The 16141-nt window shown below is 38.5% G+C and overlaps 1 protein-coding gene across 1 annotated transcript; it reads left to right on the top strand.

Moving 5' to 3' along the window:
• Window positions 1–6424: 6424 nt before the first annotated feature.
• On the top strand, window positions 6425–12262 carry C2H9orf152 (chromosome 2 C9orf152 homolog). Its single transcript, XM_074573411.1, has 2 exons — window positions 6425–6653; window positions 11264–12262. Exons 1-2 carry the CDS (start codon window positions 6425–6427, stop codon window positions 11833–11835), a joined length of 801 nt encoding a protein of 266 aa, XP_074429512.1. The 3' UTR covers window positions 11836–12262.
• Window positions 12263–16141: the final 3879 nt, after the last annotated feature.

The following is a 16141-nucleotide window of genomic DNA, read 5'->3' on the forward strand; positions in this document are numbered from 1 at the left end:
ACTGTAATTTTACTGGCTGCACTGTGAATGGATGAAAGTATGTATAAAGATCCAGCAAAAGCCCTGCGCGTGAGTTCCACAAGAGGAAGCCCAGACCACAGTTGTTAGATGCAGACGGAAGACATAGTTTATTTAGGTATAATAATTACTCCGCAAATTTATTGGTTGATTTAATTCTTGACATGTGCGTATTCAAAATCCCGGGTGTGGTACTGCATTAACCACTTAAGGCCCTTTACAGAGACCTCATGAAGAACTGGCGCAGGATTCCGTATAAAAGCATATACATGCACACGAACAATGGGTACAAGAAAGGAATTTAAATGATGGCTCAACTACACAAGCTCAATTATATTGTCAGTTTCATAGTATTGGTCAATTTGCAGCTTTTATTTAATCACCTACATAAAATCCTCCAATTTCACCTCTACTGAATTCAGCAGAACATGTGTTGACTTCAGTGGGCACTGAATCAGGCACTGTGGAATTGTATCTGGTTTTTCATACTCTAGTTTTACAGATGTAATTTCATTGACTCAATTAGGCTACTAGTGATTATGAAGTGCAGTACAAATTCCTCATGAGATCGCTGCATGGAAGTGAAGCGAAGAATGTTTCTGAATAGCAAATTATTTTTAGGATGCTTTCCTCCCCTGCACAGATTTCAAGTCCATATTCATTCTCACAATAGTAATAGTACTTAACCATCCTCTTTGGAGGACTATCTTAACTGGAGTCATTTGCAAGGCTTATTAAAGTTAACTTACACACCCGGCAGATTTCCTTGAAGATGAATACCGAAGTGGTTTCTGTCCTGATGCTCAAAAGCAAACATCTCAGAAGCAAGATGTTGTCATCCAGATAAAACTTTTCATTAACAACAGATTAACCAGTTCTTTCATGCTGTACTTGATTCTTATCAAACTCCACTTACAGATAAGTACATTTTATTGATTAAAAACAATCAAAGATAAACTCATTCCTACTCAAACAATGCCTGAAGTGGAAACTAATGAGGGCCAAGCCTTGCACTTTTCAGCACCATCCTGCCAGGATCAAAAATCATTTTGCAATCAAGAATGAAGCAAAATCATGTAGTTTACAGGTGGAAAAATCAAGGCAAAAAATTTATATAGCTTATCCAATTCATTTAAGACCCTGCTTGAAATTCTCCCAAAGTTCCTACATGTGTATTATGTCTGTTGGGAGAACAAATGAACACAGGCTGCTATCACCGCCCAGAGCTGTAGCCATCATAGTGCTACGGAAAGGAAACACTCTGAGAAGCAGATGGTGTAGAAAAGATATTTAGGTAGCAGTACCAGAAACGTGAACTCTGGTTATCAGTAACTGGAATTCAAGGCATCTGTAGTCTCAAGGAAGCATCAATAAATTTCCAAAATTCTCTGAATGGGACTATCCATGAAGGCCACTCAATTCCCTCTCACCCTCTTCTCATCAACAGTTTTAAGAGGTCAAAATTGAGTAAATCTAACCCTCTTGTTTGTCACCCTAATTTAAGAAACACTATAACTAAGAAGGAAGCAAGGGAAATGGTAAAGGAGGATGTCAGGGTTCATTTGTTTAAAATCTCTAACTGGTAAATGACTTCAGTTTCTTCTTAGACTTGCCTCTGCACACTGTCACTTCTAAAAGGAAATCTCAGAAGTTCTCAGTCGGCAAGAACAGCACAACTACAAAATGAACAACTCCCGACCCTAAGTATTGGATGCTGATTATTTACACAGAGGGAGTAGTAATGCAGACAAGCAACAGAGTGAGTGGCCCTCTAACAGAGCAAATTTCAGCATTTTAGTTTATTTTCCACAGCAAGTAACACTCCAAAGGAAGGTTACTTAATCCTCAACACCAACATGGTTATGCCAGGCACAAAAGACCTATACAAAACATCTGCTGCATTTAACTCCTCACAACCAGCACAATTCAAGTTGATTCAGATGAATCCAGTGATTTCAGTGTGACTACATTTACCGTCCCCAAAATAAAAAACAGAATGTGGTTCTGCAAAGGGAACTGCATAGCACCAAGTTCTCAACACATGCAAAGCCAGATACACGAGTATTAAAGGTGAAGCACAGGATGATTGGTGTGAAATCCTCAGTGCTAACTTGGTGTCCTTGATTCAAGCCTTGACAGCCACTAAGACAGAGCACAGGATCAGAGATGCCAGAGCTCGCTACTGGACTGTAGCAATTTGAAGCTTCTTACAGCTTCTATCTCATTCTGGGCACACCGGTATTTTGCAAAGCCCCTCTCCATCACTCAGGCTGGATCGGTGGTACTGGATTCGGTCATTTGGGAGCCTCAGGCATCTATGAAATGGAAATTTGGCGAGCCATTTTACAGTCTGTACTAACAAATCACCCTTCTCAGACCAGCTAAAAAAATAACATTCCTGATTCATTTTTGATACACAGATACATTGACATATACCTACATAGACACACACTACTGAATTATATTTATGTAAATATCCCAAAGAAAAAAAGGGGAAAACAGAATACTATGAAGGAAGTGTAAAGGTGGAATACCTACAACCCAAGCTCACCAAACCTTCAGAGGGACTTGAAGGACAGCTGGGCCACCCTCCCTTTGACACACTTGAACCCTTTATGTCTGAAAGCACATGAAAGGTCACATCAGGAGAAATATCTCGAGACCACACTGAAAACTTGCATCGTAGGCTCCTTCATCTCACTAACATGGACATGCAGAGAGCTCAAAAAATAATCTTGCATCATCAGAAAGTCCTGTGCTCTAACTACTTAACCAATCCCAATCCCAACCAAAGATGTGGCATGCTTTAAGGTTGGGCTTTCAAATAGAAATATACGTGCTCTTATCAAAAATCTCATTAAATAGTAAACTATTACTATTGATTCTACTAATAGTGCCCGGAACCCAAATAATAGCTGCCACCCTGTTTCTACTTCTCTTCTTGTTATTACATTTTCTAACAATAAAATGTTAACTTTCTAATAGTTCAAGACTGCATTTAAATTAAATTTAAAAAAAACCCCACACTATAGAGAGATAGAGAAAGAGGATTATCACAGTAACTTTTATTTTCCTTCTCAGTGCCAGTTAAAATCTATGGATATTTGTATTCCGTCTTTGGCAGTGAGCAGTGTTGGACATGTCTATAATTCTGCACATGAATAACATGAATAATCATGTATACCTCTGGTCCCAGGTGCGCAGTAAAATCCAGTGTTACACAAAGTGCCTTCAGTCTGTTAACCATTATGAGCACTTTTAATTATCTTTAAATCAACAATTATTCCTAGAAGGTCCTCCAAACAATTTTTTAACAAAAAACTAATTTACTACTCACAAATTAATTAGTATGAGATAAAATTAGTTGCATCTTTTTAAATGAGATTTTGCAACCAAGGTCAAGGGCAGTAAACATCTACTTCAAGTTATAAAAGCCACTGCTTTTGGATTATGAAGTATTCTCAATTTTTTTTTGCCTCAAGGAAATGAAAAATTGCTTCCATTGTGTGATAGAAGAACAGACTTAAGGGAAATATGGCACTTCATACTCCAGTGGGTAATCAAACAAAAATCACTCATGGATGATGTTTTTGACAGGAGTTTGTTCAATTAGACAAGTTTTTACACAAACCTAATCATGGCAATAAATTTTCCGAACCTACACAAGTGTTAGGAAATATATGTACCAGTGCTAGGAAATGGCTTGACTGCTTATATTCCTCAGCAAGCTACAAGCCAAATGGGGGACTCTAACATTTTAGGACTAAGGCAAAGATAGTCAGACCACTCCAATAGTGCCACCTGCTGTGGGTTTTAAAAGTATACAGTGGTCTGCTGATCCAAGTAAGTCAATTTAAAGAAGACTGAACGATTGACTGATTTAAATAGAAGTCAAAATTTTGTGTGTATGTATGACAATATGAAAATTAATATTTTTTTTTATTAGTAATACCTAAACAGGCTAGGGGTACAAAGGAAGCTGTTCCACTATGGTATAAGAACAGAACCCACGGGTAATCCAAATTTATGTGAGCGGCATAACAAGGATTAGTTACATCAGCTCACTACACACCAAAACCACAATTAACCCTATGTGCTTTGTGATATCATGTAGATTAGACCTGCAGCTCATTTTGTGAATCATATCCTGGTTGCAAATTTTCACAAACACACACAGGTGGGTGAGGGTGGGGCTGTGCTACATGCACGCCTTGATAGCAAAGCATAGGCACACAAACACATATATACACACAAACACATATATACACACAAACACATATATACGCACCCCTTGAGACTGATTTAAAATGCACTGTTCACAAGCTTTCCCTGAAAAGAAAACAAACTGCAATGTATACGGGATTGGCTCGGCAAAACAAGCTAATCCCGTTCCTGATTCCAGCGATCTGCTGTACCACCTGGACCCCTTCACTTCATTTCACTGGGCATCTGGATTCTTTTCCCTGCTTCTGGTTTTGCTCCTTACCCGTGCAACTGTTTGGGAAGAGACTGCCTTGTATAATCCATTTGAGTAACTAAGTATGATGGCTTTTCCATGATCCTGAGGGAATGGTACAGTACAAATGATTAATAATAATCATAATTTCTGACCAGATACAAACTCAATACACTTTAAATGCTCTTCTAATGAGAAGTGAAGTGCACATCTTTTAAAACAGAGCCTACATTTCGTGTTCAAGGATGCTATCCTGGTAATTCTTTCTGCAACACACAGTCAGGTTGCAGAAGTCACTTTCACAGGAGGTCAGAGAGTCAAATAGTGTGACTGGAATTTTAAAAAGGTTGGGTAACTTTTATGACCATTAATAATGTTTGTATTGAATGCCAGCTCAAACTGTAATGAGGTTAATTAAATCTCCTGCCCCAATGTATAAACCAACTGCCTGAAGGTCCAAAGGAGGACTCCATGTGCCAACAACTCAGAACACTGAACAAACAAGGCAATCGAGGTACTTTCTACAGAGCACTAGGTGTTTGTCGGTACTGAAGGCAGAATATCAAAGCGGATCTGCCAAAGCCATGATGCATCAGAACATCCTTAACATGACACGTGCTTTTTCCAGGGTCAAGAGCTAGCTTGAAGAGTATCAAGTATCTGACAAAGTGTTGTGTTTACTGTTCTTTCTGTGGCTAAGGCAGAAAAAGACTGCAGTTGAGGTAGGCAACATGATTTGCAAGACACAAGCATATGGGGAAGGCAAAAGAGCTTATTAATGAAAGCAAATTACAGCAGACTTACACATGAGCCTGCTGAGCCTTACCAGAACTCTGTGCACTGCACAACTAGAGTCTTGTCACCTGCGTACAAACAGCTTCCAAAGGGATTCCCAAGATCTGCAGGATTTGAGCCTGATTCAGTAAATCATTTATGATGTAAATTGTCGCATAATTTCTAGCAGTAACTGGAAAAATACAGCACACCAGCATTCTTTCCACACACTGCCCTTTCACACAGTTTTTATGCAATGTTTTTCACTGCAAGGAACCTAGCAAATGCACAATTACATTAAAACTACTGTTTAACTGCATTGTTTTTTTCACATACTACTCTCTTGGGCCCTTGCAACACTATCAGATGGAACTATTTCAGGGGCAGAAACCTGCAGTTCATAGCCTTGTACCTTATTTCATGTGATCAAAAGTCATGTATTTTTAAATTTTTTGCCTCATTATTAGATAATGCTATAACATGCATGGTAAGTTTTAAAATGTGGCTTACCATGCATTTGAAGAGTTTGTTCATCTCATGGTAAGGAAATTATTGCTTCTATAGTTTATTTTATTTTACAGAAAGGCATAAGAACTGAATGAGTCAGAGTAAGGCACTCCCATCTCCAGTCCCTCAATTCCGAGTGCCGTTGGCACATACTGTTTTGACTCTGCACCCAGGCCTGAATACTTTTAACACATTCTTAAAAGGGAGCAATGAGCACAGGAGAGTTAATGAAGCAAGAGTGGAGGGGAAAAGACGCAAAATACATGGAAGGAAACCTGAAGAAAGATTTTCCTGGTGGAACTACTGTCCAGGGGAGGTCACCATGACAGCATCCCTTTAAGAATTAACATCACTACATAAACCAGTATTAGCCAGCCCTTTGCGCACCTGACTGTGTTCAATGAGGTTTTGTATTTCACTGTTTTTTTTGGCAAAGCTTTGTATGCTCACAACCTTAAGTCAACATTAAATCCAACTATCCAGTTATAATCATGAACTCTGTATGCAGTAGCTCCAGATGCACCACAGGAAAACAGGCTGACTGAAATCCACAACTTCAGAGTAGACCACGCAACTTCTGAAAGAAGTTACAATACTTAGAAAAAAGTTACCTCTTCATTTAGGAAGATTTCAGGTGCTTCATACTTGATTTGCTTTTTTACCAACACAATGAAGGAAATGTCCTGCTTCTGCATGACTTTTTCTTCCTTGTTGGAACAGATGGTGAAGGCTTACAAATACATGACTGGTATTTTTTCAGTGACTCATACCTCAGAGCAACAGGCTTCAGATCGCGATAAGCCACCAACCAAGATGGATGTAAGCGTACTTGAGGAGCAGTATGACCATATAAAACAGAAGCAAAAACTGCAATCGCACATTATTGTATTTAAAACAGGTATGCTTATATTTATAGGACACAATGCAAATGTAGATGTAAAGACTTTTGCTTTAAATCTTGAATAACTCCTAGCTTTGTTTTTTTAATGCTCAGCTTCAAGAGAGGTACAAAGTTAATTCCTTTTCTGTCATTTGGGTTTTTATTCGTTTCACTGAAAGGTGGTTTTATGTTCCTATCAATTAGCTTCACAGCAGTGAAACACTAACATGAATTTGAAACAGATGAACATATTTGAGCTAAGGTTTTACAGGTTTTGTGTCAGTAAAGTAAAATTATAAACATAAACGGCAACTCTTAGAGGAGCCAGGTACTTTTTGTCTATCATCAGTATATTTGTGCAATGTACTCTGTAACATTTTTGCTCTCTTGAATGCTTCCATCAGAACATGCAATTTCGGGTCTTCTGTCTATTTTTCCCTTCTTTATCTGTGTAAAGAAATGCGTCCCACAAGACTACAGGAAGCAATAGCAAATATTAAGTGACTACCACCAGTTGAGCTTTTGTTAAAAAATAACTTATATTGAGAGTCATAGTGGGTAACTAAGACACAAGCTTTGAACAAAAGGTCTTATTTCAAAAGTGTTTTCACTGCATATTGCTTGAAAAGTACATAAATAGAAAAACAAGTAACAATATGTATCACTCATCTACCTGCTATGTCAGGCAGATTTTATATAAGAAACTTTCAAATATTTTAGTTAGACTACTGCTTACAATATTACAATGATATATTTTCATTTACTTTCCAAGCTAAAGTGATTTTGAGAATACTAAGTCAATAGATGAAGCTGTGTTCTGAAAAACGTGCTTCATTCACCTCTCATATTAGTATTTAGCTCAACAATTCCTTCTTTACACTTCATTTTTCAGCAGTTCTAGATTTTGGCTGTGTCAGATTATAACATCGAAACAATTGAAAAAACACATAATTATGAACTATACAACAGATTCACTTCAATATTGTTTCATACAAATGTCTAGAAATTCTTATGTTAAAAGAATCTACATCTCTGTGAGGAAGAAAAAGATAGATATAGATATATATACAAGCTTATTTTATCAGGTATGAAAAGGCAACTAACTTGCAGACAAAACAGCCCATCTAATCAGCTATAGCAAAAACGTAAGTCAGTTAAAGAATGGACGCAGAACTCTGTATTCAGATTAAATTCAAATGAAGCTTCAGATATAACGAATGTAATCAGAGCAGATTTTTTGGAAGGACACCATTTGAAGATTAAAGAAAAGACATAAGAAAGTAGGACTGCACAGTTTCTGCACAGTTTTAAAAGGGCTGGAAGGTCACATAGAAATATTTTCATATACATACACATAATCTAAAACCTTCACAAAACCACATAACCTACTGCACTGAACTTCTGTCTTTAAACAAGGATTAATGTTACTGTTACAAGCAGCTGAAGTTTGGGGTTTTTTTGTTATTGAGTTCTCAGTGTCCTGAAAGTTGATCTTATACATTCCTGTGGTTTGGAAGCTGGGAAAGCTTACGTAGCTCGGCACTTTGAACCTGTTATATGCATCAGTGTCCAAGAGCATGTCAAGCAGAAATGAACGCTGCCATATCGGGATAGCCTGCTGCCCTACACTCCTTAATTTACAAGCTTAAACTATGCAGAAATTCCAGGTAGTACCAAAAGGCAGTCCACATAACAATCAATATTTTGTACTAGCAGCAAATGGTTTCCTTACCTAGAGGGTAAGATTATGGCTGGGCTGGGAAGGGGACAATGACAGCACCACCACCACCCCACACATACACACAAACCTCAGAGGCCAGGCACAAAAACCTCATGAGATTCAAACCTCATGAAAGGGAAGCACCGTCGGTCCCTCATGGCCTTAAAAATCCCTGCCAAATGTCTTTGTTCAAACCAGTAAAACCCTAAATTATTCCTGCCTGACAGACCAGTTGACAGTCCATGATACCACAGGGGTTTTGAGCATTTCAGGTTTATTGCACCACAGTTGGAATGGTAACTCCAAGTTTCCTTGAGGACTTCTAGTTTTGTATGTCACTGCCGCTTTGCCAGAGTCATGAAATTGTGGACCTTTAAACAGAACTTAAGATTCTCTAACTTTTCTAGATTTTTAACTGGTGGGTTAGTAACTGAGAAGTCACCTGAAAACAACTTTCTTCTGTTCCTTCCCAATACACACAGCCACATTCTTGTTTCTGCCTGTTCCTGATTATCTGAGAGCAAAGAGCATGACAAGATTTGAAAGTCACCAGCTAGGGGATAATTCAGAGTGTATTCATTATTTATTGGCTAAGAAGCTGAAAAACAGTATTTACTTTAGGAATTAAATGGGAGCATTCAGCGTATGCAGTCACAACAGAATAAACACTGGGGCTCTGACTGCAGAAATCTCTTCCAAGAATTTCACAAGCTAACTTGAAATAAGATTAACTTTTGTCACTCCAGTACCTTAAAAGTATCTATTATGATGACAGCATATGAAAAAGGCCAAATGGTAAACAACCCTGCAACAAGGCTATTATGCACAATTAAAAAAAAAAGATTAAAAGAAAAAGACCAAAGATCTGTCTAATTAAAGCTTTCTTTACAAGTTTAGAGAGTGATGAATGTGTCACATTGTCACAATTCAACACATAGTGGTTGAGGACTCTCACATTTCTATCAGAGGTGATTGCTCAATTTCACGTGCTGCACCTGGAACCAAGGAATCAAATCAAACCTGAACTCAAAACCAGTCCAGATTGTTAAAATTGGACAAGATACCTTACTTTGAACTCTCTAATCAACTCAAGCCAGATCATAATTCTTCTGATGACCATCTTCATAAAGTTCAAGATAAAACCTGATGTTGTCTATCCATGGCAGTTCAGCCAAGAGTGCAGTTACATCCACAAGAACATGCAAAGCTGCATCACCTCGGTCTCTTAAGTCTTTCACTTGTATTTTCTCTCACATATGGAGAACGAGACCTAATTTTTGCTACTTGATGCTGTGTTGTGCTGTTCTGCAGAACACACAGGACTATTTTGCAAGTGGACTTTTTGTAGCCACCCAAGCTCAGCTTTATTTCCTTTTCCTATTTCATAAGTTTGATTCTCACTGTTCCATGACAGAGGACTGTGTGTTCTTATCTCTATGAATGGTTTCACCCTAGCAAATTCTGTTAGGATACTTCACTGTATAGACATATGCACAAACACATATATATCTCTAAGCTCTGCGTGTGTTTTAGACTCCTTTCTCCTGGTAACACTGCAGGAGAGTGGAAGACGTGGGCTGACATGGTTCTTCCTCCCAGAACTGTGATGCAAAGCCGCTCTTATCAGATCAACCCTACACGGCCAACCCAGGGAGCAGAAAAAATTCAGTGATATTATGCTGGTGGTGTTGCTTCAGCAGCGGCAGCCAAAGACAGCAGTGAAAGCCCCTCCTTAGCCAAAGCCCTGTTGTACAGGTTCATTTACTGCCAGTAAATCAGCTGGGTCTGACATCTTCAAATATCTCCTTGTAACAATGGTATGAAAGACAGTTATAAAGGGGGGTTGTGCTGTTGGGTCTTTTTAAATGCAGCATCCCGTTCAAACTAGCTTCATTTCAAATTCAGGGTTACAATTCTTTTAAAGTAGCTATTGAGATACTCAGTTTCAGAATATAATCAGCACTTTTCTATGTCTACTTTTCTCACTTCAATATGCTTCATAACTCATACTGCAAGAGACACAGTTCCTATAACTCAACCCTGTAAATAAGGTCAGCATTCTGCGCAACTCCTACTTTAAACTATATTTATACTAACTGAAGTATATTTCATTAGTACTTGCAATGTCAACAGCTGCTATGTGTAATTAAAGTAGCATTAGCATTTCTACCTCTAATGTCTTACACATTTCTAACAGTAACTTTTATACTGACCAGATTCTCTCCCACTGTTGCAGCTACCATTCAGGGAGCAAGCAGATTTTTCCTCTAAGGGATCATTCAGGCAACACTCGTGTGCTAAGCTATTTACTTTACACCATTTATACTGACCACAATAGTAAAATTGCAGTAAAATATTGAAATAAAAGCCCTATTAAAAATATTTAAATATAAATGATCCATCATTAAGAAGAAGAAGAAAGATATTCACAATTTGTTTCATCTAGAAGCAGTCACAGTGTTTTTAGGTTGTGAATACGAACTTCAAACAGTATCAAACAGAACATTTTTGTCTTTCAAATCACAGCACCTACCAAGGCACAGACAAAGTCCCTGCTCACCTTACAAATTTTTGCTTACAAGCAATTTATTACTGAAAGTCAATTTTCAGTCTGTGTTGTTAATGAGTCTTAGAGTACTGGTTAGATCAATATTGACTTGATAAACCTCCATTTTCATTTGACTAACCCTAGGGTACCATTTATGTCCTCAAAACTGCAAAATCAAGCATGAAATATTTCTACTCCATAACCTGGCATCAAAAGAACTTGCACTCCTCTCAGCCACAGTTAGAAAGAGTACACATAAACTCATCTGTTAAAGCTCTTCAGTTGAGTTTGCACAACAGAATTTACACCCTTAATTTTTGCCACTGTTGTAATGTGAGTATATGCAATTTTTTTTTGTAGGTGAACATGAATCTGTTTTCCCAGAATCAATGGTCAATGCTGTTTTAATTAATAAAAAAGTTAGAAGATCAAAGTCATTTACCGAATGTGTTCCTGTCAGAAAGGTCAGACTGGAGATGAGCAACAGTGGCAACATACAAGACAACTCCCCATGGCGTACCCACCTGGGAATTCACCGCCTGGTGCAAGCCCCTTGTTACGGAGTTCCCTGGGATCATTCCCACTGCAAGAACAGACCATGCAGTTTTGACAATCAGAGACTGATTTCAAAGGGAAACGGCATACTGCAACCCATGGAATTAGAAGGAGCAAGTGAACTATCCGCTCCCAGTCAACTGGGAAGTTCAAGCACGTTGAACAGTTTCAGCAAAGAGAATGGCAGCAACATTGCAAGCACCTGCCAAAAGCCTCTGCTGAAATCAGCCACTTCAGCAGTTTGGACACATCAGCATACTACTTCTACAAAATGCATGCCAGCCTGCAACAAACTAAACTTTTACCCTTTCCCTAATAAAAAAGGGCCCAGAATTTCTGAAGCAGCAAGGAGGCTTGGATTATATGTCTCACAATGAAGACATTCAGTAATACATAAAACTTAAGTCAAAAACTTGACTAAAACTTAAAATAGCAAAATAGTCTTCCTAGTTACACTGATCAACCTGCCGAAGGTCTACTACTTTTATTAGCCAAGGAAGATCCTTACTATGTAATCTGTTGTTTTACAGTACACTGTAAAATGAGATGTTCTCATGAAGATGCTGGGCTGCAGTGACAGATACTCACTTCTGTCATTTGAAATATAAGAGCAATTTTATGTTTTATTTTGTTTTTCCTATGTTCATGTTACTGATGTTAGAAACTAAGATTTTATCACAACAATATTTGAAATATCTGAAGAAGCTCTAGCAGAGACTAGCAGAACTACTGATGAAGCAAGTAGGCTAATTTTCAGTATGATATGATTTAATTAGACAATAAACAAATAACAAAACAGTATTGAAGGTGATTGGTACACTTAACGTATGATTTCATCATTCACTTCCCTTGAAAAAAGATATTCAAGATACTCTGATGTGTGTAATTTTAAAATCAATTAATAAAATCTCTGACCATTTCTATTGTTGTTTCAATGGGACTTAGTAAATTATCATCTTTTTCTTATACATAAATTCTAAATTAAATATTGTTAGTTCCTATCTATTCCCAGCATTTCATTAGAAAACAAAAGTCTGAAATAATTAGTTAGCTCCTTGATACCCTATATCAACGTACCTTCCTTACCAGATGTATAATGCAACTTTCTGCTGTTACAATTGTATGCACACAAAGGGGATATAACCATTCCAACTACACAAATATAACTGTAGTAGTACAACTATTTTTTATAAATAGGGTTTAACATTTTTTCTGGTGGCACAACTGCACTACAAACCTGTGCAAGTTTTTAAAAGTAAGTAGCTATTTTTGATCTTCCCTCCTACAAGACCTTTAAAGGAAGGAGACCCTCTTTTGCAGGTGCTTTTCAATGACAAGAACACGAGCTAAGTATCACCCGCTTCTGGCTGCAAGCATTCAGATAGGTCTCTTTCTCAAATGCAGGCTTCAGAAAAATTGGAAACTTGAAATGTCTCCCCATTTCGTGACAGCATTAATTCCAAGCTATACACCTGGCAGCCACTGGCTCTTCTGAACCGTTCCATATCTACCTGAGCCCTGAAAGGACAGCAAAATGAGGATCAGGTGGATGGCCTACAAAGCTCTTCATGATCCCTGCAAACAGTCTGCAAGCACACATCCCCAGTTACCACTGCTGTCTCAAAATCACACTATTCACACACAAAAAAAAAACCGAGAAAGAAAAAAAAGATGCTCAGCTGTGGTTTATGTCCTTCTAGACACAAGGTGTTCCCAGCAAGAAAGATAAACCATCCCCTCACAAGGTATCTTGGGAACAGAGTTAATACCACTGTGCAAATAAAATCCTATTGTCCAAGAGAGAGCAGTGTTATCCATTTCTAAGAGAAGCTACCGTTTTCTTTGCATTCAATGCCACTTCAAACCATTAATGCTTCATACAAGTCCACTGACTTCTGTTGTGTTTGATGGAGGATACTACATCTGGAGATGTTTGCACAGATCGGTCAGAGCCGCCGCTTCCACTGCAGGAGATTCACAGCTCTACATGTATCACAGTACTTTGTTAAGTCCGCAGAAATAGAAAAAATATCATGAAATATAATGCTATTTCACTCCCTCTGGCTAAACACCATTTTCCTCTATGCCACTCAACAGTTTCAGACCCAAACTCTGTAGTGTCCCCGCACCGATCCAGCCACCACCAGCAGGCAGATAGGCACCTGCTCCTTAAGTGACAGTTCTTAAAATAGTGCTGAAAAGCACCAGCTATTGCTAATAGCAATGAGTACCCACGGTAACTCCTAAGGAATTTTCCACTCATCCTCAGTAAAAGCAGCAGAATGAAGACATAGGTTTGGGAAGAGGTGTTCATCATGATTTTTCAGTGTTCACGGATTTTGTAGTGTTTTCAATTAACTGGCCTGCCCAGATCATTTTCCACCTCAGATGCTGATTTCTATTTCTGGGTAGGCATGCGACAATAAAGAATTATACTTTTTTTTTTCTTCACAGTGGCTACAGTATTTAAAGAAAGATTAGAAAGGAAAAAAATAGATAAAACAGATATGCATAATAGGCATAGCTATAATAGGGAGAAAATACTAGATAACACCCAGCCCATATGAAACAAGAAACTACCTGGAGGGAAATATCATTAAATGTCAATGAATGTTTTTTAAGTGTGTGGTATACATTAGCTTTCTATTTATTTGTCTTGCTGATTAGAGAGTATACTGATTTGTACTCCTGCCTATCGTTATACTGGAGTGTTATTTTTGTTATATTTCCAAGTCTGTAGACGGCATAAATCTAAAGGAATAACTGAAAGAAAAATCCTATGTTAGCAAGAGGCCACTACTAAAACTACGGAAAGATTAATTCAAGATCATTTTGCCTAGATACTTGCAATGATACACTTGAGAACATTTCAGCAAATGCAACTTAAACTTTTAAATCTTTTAAATCAGTATCACAGAAAGTCTATAACCTTACCTAGCCACTTACCTACTCTATAAACCCATTTGAACTAAATTAGTGATACTATTTTCTGCAAACACTTTTAAATTGATTTTAAAGTGCTTTGAATTAGTTATCTTAATTAAACACAGACCTTGAATACCTTGATTTAAAACTCAGTGCAGGTTTATGCACAGAGTAAGTAACTAACTCCTTTGTAAGAACTTTCATAAAAATATTTTGTCCTTTCCCGAGGCTTCTCTAGCACATTACTGTGCTTTGTACTGACTGGAACTTGTTTAGAAAAGGTATTTTGCCTTCGGAGAAGTCTTTCAATTTAATTTCCAAGGACATTATAGAAGAACTATTTCAGTAAATTTTGATTTGTTAGTGGAGTAGCTTTAGTTATAAGAAAAGCTGCTATACCATACGTTTCAAGAGACTGAAATGTCACACAGACACATTGTCTAATAAGGAAATTATTTTTTTCCTAAAGCAACTGTAGTAAAAATGAAACAGGGAAATATGAGAAAAAGTGAAAACTTCAAATACAGCAAGTCCCAATTCTTAAGTGCACCTGATTTTCAAAACCCTTTACTGTTAGCTTCATGTTTGGAGATCATGGGACAGGAACTTTAAGCACTCTGTTACTATAGCTTTAGCTAAGTTTCAAGGACTGAACTTGAGACTGACATAAAAGCAAGTTTACCCTTATTTTATCTGTAGGCAAACTCGACTGAATTATGCACGTAGGGGAGCCTGGAATCCTGAAATTCTAGTTCAGTGTCTAGTTCACAAGCTCATGACACCTGCGGGGTTCCCATTTCCAAAGCTGCAGTATGCAGCACCCCCACTCAGTCTGCACGACGGCCTAAAGAAATGTTTTACAGAATGACAGTCCTGCAGGCCCATGCATTCTGCAATAAAAAATACTCCAGTACAATGTTTTCAGTCACACATCAGAGCAGGCAGAATAAAATCCCTTTGCTGCTGGGGCAGCTGGGAACACGAAAGAATTAACCCATGTGAGTTAATTAGTTCTGGTGCAACCCATTAAAAGAACACTTACGTCTTTTACAGACACCAAAAATACTCCAGGAACAAGCCCCAACCCTTTGAGGGCCTCACATACAAATATAACATTGAGCAGCCTACGTTGTGTAGTCAAATATCCATGTAGCCATGTACCCTTCTCCCACTCTGGGGCATTACGGGGACTAGAAGTGACACTCCAGCACCACCTCAGCTTGGGGTGGTGTTTAGTACCAGATTTTCCACATACACCCCATATATTCTTCCAGCACAATCTCTGAACCCAGGTTGACTTTAAACAGCACCACAACCAGGCAAGAACCTGCCCACCTCTCCTGAAGGAGAAACAGAAGCTCACCCTGAGCACTGCTGCCCTCAAAGAGCACAGCGAAAAAACCCCACACATTGATCCCCTCCCCGGCACCTTTCACAGCATCTCGGCCTTTTGGGAAATGCTCCCTCCCAGCGCTGAGAGGAATTTCAGCCCCTTTTGCCTCAGAAACGGGGAGGCGGCAGCTGGGGGGTGGCTGCAGAGCACTCGGCCTCCTCCAGGCCCCTGCCCCTCCTGAGGGGAGACTCAGTCGGGTAGCCAAGCGCCTTGGGGACCCCGAATGATCTGCTTCAGAAGGTAGAAAGAACTTTCGAAGGTAGAATCTCTCACTGAGCAAGAGCAAAGAGCTGTAAAAAGGTTACAAGGCCTTGTGAAATGGGACACTTTGTATAACAATGCATGCCTTGCTGATGAATATACCC

Source organism: Larus michahellis, chromosome 2 (assembly GCF_964199755.1).
Source record: "Larus michahellis chromosome 2, bLarMic1.1, whole genome shotgun sequence".
Lineage (NCBI taxonomy): Eukaryota > Metazoa > Chordata > Aves > Charadriiformes > Laridae > Larus > Larus michahellis.

Excerpts from the sequence above, each read along its gene's own strand:
- C2H9orf152 (XM_074573411.1), top strand. The coding sequence starts at position 6,425 with ATGAAGGAAATGTCCTGCTTCTGCATGACTTTTTCTTCCTTGTTGGAA. Across the intron at positions 6,654-11,263 it reads CATTATTGTATTTAAAACAG|GTGAACATGAATCTGTTTTC; the intron begins GTATGCTTATAT and ends TTTTTTTTGTAG.